Source organism: Ricinus communis, chromosome 4, assembly GCF_019578655.1.
Source record: "Ricinus communis isolate WT05 ecotype wild-type chromosome 4, ASM1957865v1, whole genome shotgun sequence".
Lineage (NCBI taxonomy): Eukaryota > Viridiplantae > Streptophyta > Magnoliopsida > Malpighiales > Euphorbiaceae > Ricinus > Ricinus communis.
In genome coordinates this window covers 16,465,164-16,472,987 of record NC_063259.1, presented here as the reverse complement: position 1 = coordinate 16,472,987, position 7,824 = coordinate 16,465,164, and the positions used below count along the sequence as shown (strand labels likewise).

Sequence of the window (7,824 nt, the reverse complement as noted above, 5' to 3'; positions counted from 1 at the left end):
AGAGTTTCAGATTTTTGAGTAAATTATGCTCAAGTTGTCAAATTTAATTGCAGTAGATAAGATCAATTGGATTAGATGGATTATTTATATAAGAGGAATTTTAATATGCCTTTCTCTAGATATATAGCCCTGGGGCGTATAGTTTCATATGAAAAAGATCTTACATCAATCCGAGGTATATGGTAAGCATAATGGCTGAAATACTGAAATATGTCCAAACTGTCAAGGCTAGATGAACAATAAAATATTTCGATTTTTTTGAAGTATGAAGATTGCTGATTTTGAAGTTGCTCAAAATTACAATGGTGTAGTGAATTGACTGAAGTTTCTAATCAAAAAAATGGTTTACCATTTGCAGTTATATAGCTCAAGATGTTTGAGTTTTTAAATCCACAGAAGCATATTGGGCTAACATTTTCAGCCGTGAAAGGAAGCTTTCTAGCCATGAATAAAGATTCATGCCTGTAAAAAACTTTTTCCTCACAAGTCTAGTAGCCTTCACAACTAAAGTTTCCGGTTATGAAAAGCAAAAATTATTATATCTTTGATATTCTAGGATGAAATTTTCACATTTTTGCAATAAATTTTGGGCCACTGTATTTTTTATATAATGCGATCCTTTTTCCATATTTCTCAAAACTTTTCGATGAAAGAAAAAAGAAAAATCAAACATGAATTAGTAAAATATGGGTTCGGTTCGGTTCAACTACACTCCTAATCAAAGGCAGCCCAGGCGGGCCGGGTCTTACCGCCTCGATTTTATGGTAGGATTGGGTAGGAAAAAACGCGGGAAAAGTAAGACGATGAATCTGCATTTTGATGGGAGGGAGAGAGAATCGAAAACTGAGCAATAAGGGAATCGTTTAGGAGTGAGATTTAGGGTTAGAGTTACTACTGCAATTCAATTATCTTATAAGAAATGGAGGAAGAGGGAAATTTGGAGGCGGGAACAATGGGAATAATAAATTTAACGAAAAATCAAGATGAAGTGACGAATCTCAGTGGTCAGATTCATCGCCTACCTTGCTGCATCAAATACGACGGTCCTTGTGCCGTTTCACACTATTTCAAACCTAACCCTACCGGTACTATTACAACCCCATAAACACACATACACAACTCTTAATCAATTTCATTTTCGTCTGTTAATTTTGTGTAATTTCTATGATTGCAGGGGTAGAATCGGAAGGATTAATTATAGAGGAATCTTATTTCAGAGGAAGGAAATTGCAGGGTGCTACTGTTCCTCTTCCACCTGGTTATTCTGGTAAAAAAAGTTTTGCATTTGTAATATAATTTATGATAATCAGAATCTTGGGCTTTAATTTCATCGGCATGCATAGTTTAGTCGCTCTCATTTTGATTTTATATATATATAATTTTGTATTTGTTGTGTTTGTAGGGTTTGTGATTGGAAAAAAGAAGAACAAGTGTTTTCAAGAAAACGAAAATTCTAACTGTTGGGAGATGAATGCCAAATTTGAAAATGTAACATATTGGAATCTTGACACCTTGCCCTCACTTGATGATACTTTCTCGCGTTCCTTCCATTGGTTATCTGTTGCTCAAGCGGTTCGTCTCTTACTTTCTGTACTTTCAATTGTAGAAAATGAAATTCATATATCTTTACTTTGATAGAGCATATTCAGTTTGTCATATTTTTAGGAATCCTGCCCCTCCTCTTCAATTTAGAGGAATTTTTTTGATCCTTTTGTTATGAGATAAAGATAGAGATGTTAGATTTTTGTGATCGTTAGCTATAATTATTGATAATTGAATGATTCCAGCATTTTCTATTTACTCAAATAGAAATTTCCTCATTGAGACTCCAGCTTAACAAAGTAATATCTTGCTAAACATTTTCTCTTCTCATTTGGAAAGAATATTTTTTCATGCTCAAAATGATTTAACCACTCTAGATCTTTGCCACTCTAAGTTAAGTGGAGCAAAGGAAGGAAAATAGTCCATGTAGCCGATTCGATTAGATTTGGATTATGTTGAGTACGCCTCTGTGTACTGCTGCTGCTGCTGTTGGTATTAATTATTATTATTTTTATTACGAATTCGCTAGTACTACTACTTCTCCTTTGTGCTACTTTTTTAGCATGATATTGTGTTTTATGTATTTTTGAACCTTTACTTCTTTTTTAGTTAATCTTTTTCTGGTTACTATTTTATATTTAGCTTTTTCTTTTCTTTCATTTTTATCATATAGAAGTTGTAATGATCAGAAAGTTTCGCGTTGGGTATTTCATACTATGATCTGCCTGATCATGTCATATTGATAAAGTTTTCATTGAAAGGTGACTATAATGGATTTACATTGTTGCATACTCTTGGGTTCTTATTTGCACAATGTGAAAATAGTATAGAGAGTATAAAATTTATAGTTGAAGTTATAGAAGTAAGCTTGTTCAAATAAATCCATGAGTTCCAATTATAAACCGAATTAGGTAGTAATATTACATTTTTGGTAATCTTTCACTGTCAACCAAATGGAATAAAGTTGCGTTCTTGAAAATTTGGTATCCAATAGTGGTATTTCCCAAGTACTGGTTCTTTAAGTGATATTATACAAATTATATCCACAATGTTATTTTCCCTGGTCTTAAGTTCCCAAGAATTTATAAGAAATCTTCAAATAGTTCTGTGTGATTAGAGTTAATTTTACTCTAAATCATTTTCTAATGAACTTCGGATCTTGTAGAAGATGGGTTATTCTGCAGATATATTTTTTTTCTTGCAATTATATGAGTGTGAAACTGGATTAGGGAACTTCGGCTGCAGTTACTGATGGTAACTATTAGCTCTTTAGTCCCCAGCAGTTAGACCAAACCCAAAATATTTTATATTGCTAGGAATCATCTGTGCCTTAAGTTGCAGAATCTATATTATCTATATATCTTCTTGCTTCCTATTATTGATTTTGAATAAATCTGCACCAATCATTCATAATGTTTTTGTAAATTATTACCATCTTACTTGAAAAATCTGTTTCCGAATTATGTCTGCAGCTGCACAAGCCAGTAACTGCTGAAGATCTAGCTTCTGCATCTATCACTCTGGAGAAAAAGTGAATGCAGTGATTGTTTCCAATCTGTAATCTACATTTGGCTAGCATCTGATTATCCTAACCTTGAAGTAGGTTTTTACATTTCACTATGGCAAAAACTCCCTGGAGCCATACAAACACACAGCTATGTGCCTGCATCTGAAGTTAATAGTTACATCTTGTGTATCACAGTCTATTCAAACTGCGCTTCTGCCAGGTTAGCCTCAGACTTGAATGAACTAAGTATTTTTATTTGGGCTCTTTGAAGTGCCAAACATATTTTGACATCAACTTTGTAACTTCTGGGTTAGCCGTTAATAATTGATAATGGCTTGTCCATACAGTCACCATGAGACCAAAGCTGAGTGTGTTAGATATGTTAAATTTGATAATGGAAATGCTAGTTTTGCTAGTTTAAATCTGTATGCAGCATGATTAGTTCTTTGTCATTCTAAGTTATCTTTTCTGACACATGAAGCCGTCATTCATAGTTTTGTGTCTTATCAGGCATTAGTAATTCACATTTCTTATGCAACATTCGTCTTCAAGCTTTGATGAATATTACTTTCAATTCTATTTTGTAGGTGGGTTGTTAGATCCCCTTTATGTTTGAAAATAGGTCACGGGAAAAGGGTAATTGAGAAAGAGATGTCTGATGTGTCAATCCGTCTTTGGTAAAGTGATTAAGAGGTGATTAAGAAATAATTAAAATTAAATGACTCAAGTAAAATAAAAAAATTAAATTTTATAACCAAAACAAATATAAATATGAAATTAAATGATAATTTGTAGCATTTTCCCCAATACCGCACAAGCCAACTAAATGCCGGTAGTTGTTTATTTGGGGAAAATGACGTCTTATACGCCTTTTTTACGAAACGTTTTATTTTTACACCGTTCTTTTCATATCTTTTTTTTTTTTTTTTATGTTTTTCTTTTACTTTTATGCTTTTGCCCTTTTCCTTTCATTTTCAGGAGAAACACTTAATTTTATCTTTTACTTTTTCTTTAAATTGAGCATTGTTCTCTCTCTCTTTTTTTTTTTTTTTACTCCATCTATTTATCTTGCAATTAATTGATCTTAAAATTGAGCACACGCTTACCCATCATTTCCACACAAACAAATTTGAGTTTGGAAGTATGTGATTTTACATTTTATTATAATATTAATTATTCTCTAATTCTATCTTAATTTAGTAAAATTTTAAATTTATACCATTATAATTCATTTAACTAAAAAATATAGAATTTAACTTTTTTAACTTTAATTACAAAAAAATTTATTCTGAAACCAAATAGATTAATATTATAATAACGTAATGCTAATGTGATATTAATCATGTTTATAAAATAATTCTTACTAATAATGTATCTTTTAACTAATTAATAAAATATAATTTTTATTAATTTCTTTTATTAAAAAAATAGTATGTTGTATTAGAGGAATTGAGTGAAATATATTTATCAGTTGGACAATAAAATATTACAGATGTTTGGCTTTATTAAATATATATATTTATTTATTATGTAATTTTTATTAGCTTAATGGATTGGATACAAACTTCTCTAACATATAGTTGTTGAATATTTATATGTAATTATAGTGATATTTGTTTTTGTTGTTTATATTTTAATTTAATTTTAGAAAAATTCTTGCCTAGACTTGATGTATGTCTCTACCTATATATTAAACCGATAAATGATTGACACATATTTATTAATTTTAAATGATGAAGTATGTGTCAATTATTTAATACCAAAATGTATAATATTCATATATACAAGCTCTCCTTTTAATTGTGCTATATACATCAAGTTTAGATAATGATTTTTTTAATTTTAATCTAATTAATTTAAGCTAAAAAATATTTTTTAGTCATTTAAAATAAAAAAATTTCTGAATTTTCATCATCTTGTACCATCTCGTATTGTACCGAGCCGTTTCATTAAATTCAAATTTTTCAAAAAATTATTGCGATTCGATATGAAAATTTTTATGTTACGATACAATTTTTGAAAATTCAATTTTGAAATTTTGATATTTAATACTGTTTTGAAAATTTTATAATCTCCAAATTTTTTTAAATCGTGCTCACCCCTAGCTACCATCCCACATAAAATAATGGCTGATTGTTCCTCCACATGCATTGTAGTAGACCTATATATAAGACCCGATTAAAGGAATGTAATTAATTCATTCATTTAGCTGATTTATATTTTCAAATATTAATTGAATATAATTAATTCTTTAATTTGATCAAATAAACTCAAATAAATTAATTACACAAATTATTATCATAATTTAATGCTAATCATACTTAAAATAATCCTTTAATAACACAAAATTATATATTCAATTTTCATTTAATATTACTAAACTCTATATTAATTGCATAGTTTAATTATTTATGAAAGGCTACCTGATTAAAAATAATGTAATTGCTAATTATTCCATTTTGAATTTATTATTTATTTATTTTCAAATTCAAGTCCTATAAATATAAATATAGTAAGTAAAAAAAGATTTCCATTTTGAAATTTATTATTTATTTATTTTCAAATTCAAGTCCTATAAATATAGTAAGTAAAAGAAGATTTCCATTTCAAATTTATTATTTATTTAATTTCAAATTCAAGTCCTATAAATATAGTAAGTAAGAAAAGATTTAGACTATTATATAGTTATTTTGAATGATTTTGTTGATGTTCGAAAAAAGTATAATCACTGATAAATAAATTCAATATAAAATTAAAATCCATATAGATACCGTAGAAAGAGAAACCTCATTAATACCCAATTAAGAAAATAAAAGTAGCTTAAATATGCCTTTATCATCCTTTTTCCTCGTGTATATTGAATTTTCTTTGTTATGTATATAAAAAATTGATAAAAGAAATGTACAGTTATGCTCCAATATTAAAAAGTCACATTGGAAGTGGGAATTTTTAAATTTAAAGAGTAATTTTTTCACTAGTTTTTGAGTTTGTCTTTCACAAATAAGATTTTAATTTTAAAAAATAAAAACCAAAAAAGAATAGGTTATAAAAATGTCAACAAACATTATGATTTTACTCAATTTGGCTTCAAAATATTTTTATTTTTTGTCTTAGAATGAATAAAATAATTTGGATTTTTTAACCATTTTAGATTCATTTTATTCAATTTTTTAAAATTGATTTTCTTGTTGTTAATTTTCTGACTTAAGAAATAGAATATGTTTTGATTTTTTTTTAACATAAATAAGATCACAAAGCAATAAAAAAAGTATTTTATATTTCTTTATTATACATATTTATTTCATTTATGTTAGATTATCTTTTTACTTAATTGAATGATTTTATTTAATTTTAATTGATGCTTGATTGATGTTTAACTTCTATTTAGTTGATTTTAAAATCTATAAAGAATTGTTTTCAATTTTTTTTCTTGAACTGTTATTTATTTTTTTTCGGTCTCAATTTATTATATTATATTTTTATGCATTTATTTTGTTGGAATGGATTTTCTTAAAACTTTATAAAATAGGAAATCATAGACATATTCTTTTTTTTTATTTGCTCTTTTATTTTTTTCATTAAAAATTTAAAGATATGACCGTATGTTATGTAACCTTAAATTTTTGTTGATTTCTATTTATTTTGTATATTTAATATTTTTCTTATAATTGAATGATTTCATTATGTTTAGCTGATTCTAAGAGGGGTATAGTTGTTGTTTGATTTATTTTTGGTTGATTTTCATATTTATAGATTAAATTATATTATTTTTCTTTTAGGTCTCAACTCCTTTCTTTCGTTCTCTAATCTCTCTCACTTCAATTTTTTATGTAAATAAAAAATATTTTCAAATTAATTTTAAAAATAAATAAATAATAAATTTTTGGTGGAATAGTTTACTTATAGGACTTGGTTTATTTCTTTAATGGAATAAAAAAAAAAATGTGACTCAGCTCTTTATAGATTCACATGAGCTGACCTATTCTAATTTCATCTTGATTTATTTTATCTAATATTTTCCCTTTTATAGCAACAAATATATAGTTGCTATCTTATATTGCATTAATATCAAAACATAATCATGTTTACCATATGCGAGTCTTTTTTAATTATATTATTAGAACAACTTTTTAGAGACAATATTGAAAAGGGGGTTTATTTATATAATAGGACAATTCATAATGTACGAATTGATTGTTTAACTTTATGTTAAAATCAAGGCGGAGTTTGCTTTTATAATAGGATAACTCTTGCTAGAGAAATCGATTCTTTAACTTCCGTGTGAAATGAAAAATAATTACAATAAATTAAATGAATTGTAAGAGAAAAATGAAAAAATAAGAATGCTGAAGAGGAAAGAAAATGCTGCGGTAGGAAATGAGCCAAAAGAAAAATTAGCATAGTTTTATAAAAGATTTAGTTTAAAAGAGAGACTTTTGTAAACTTTATTTTTTGAAAGCATAAATGTTATTGATGCCATAAAAATGAGGCTTGTTTCGGTATTTTGGTAACTCTAAACAATTTAAGAATTAAAGAGAAAATTTGCAATACCTATAATTTAATTTTTATTAAATTTATAATTTTTTTAGTTTTATTGTGTTAAAATATCAAAAACATAATTGTTGAACTTTTTCTTTTAAATTTATGATTTTACTAGTATTTTTTTTTATTGTTTTTGAGTTTAATAACCAAAAGCAATTGAAAAATAATAAAAGGAACAACAAAATACCATTGAAAAACAAATAAAAATAATTGAGAAACAGCTAAAAAATAAC

General features: G+C 26.8%; 1 protein-coding gene across 1 annotated transcript; it reads left to right on the top strand.

The window, feature by feature from the left end:
- Positions 1–657: 657 nt before the first annotated feature.
- LOC8283082 (ribonuclease H2 subunit C) lies at positions 658–3,477 on the top strand. Its single transcript, XM_002530387.3, has 4 exons — positions 658–1,085; positions 1,175–1,267; positions 1,403–1,572; positions 3,015–3,477. The coding sequence occupies exons 1-4, from the start codon at positions 920–922 to the stop codon at positions 3,075–3,077; spliced, it is 492 nt and encodes a 163-aa protein (XP_002530433.1). The 5' UTR covers positions 658–919; the 3' UTR covers positions 3,078–3,477.
- Positions 3,478–7,824: the final 4,347 nt, after the last annotated feature.

Excerpts from the sequence above, each read along its gene's own strand:
- LOC8283082 (XM_002530387.3), top strand. The coding sequence starts at position 920 with ATGGAGGAAGAGGGAAATTTGGAGGCGGGAACAATGGGAATAATAAAT. Across the intron at positions 1,268-1,402 it reads TCTTCCACCTGGTTATTCTG|GGTTTGTGATTGGAAAAAAG; the intron begins GTAAAAAAAGTT and ends TTGTGTTTGTAG. Across the intron at positions 1,573-3,014 it reads GGTTATCTGTTGCTCAAGCG|CTGCACAAGCCAGTAACTGC; the intron begins GTTCGTCTCTTA and ends TTATGTCTGCAG.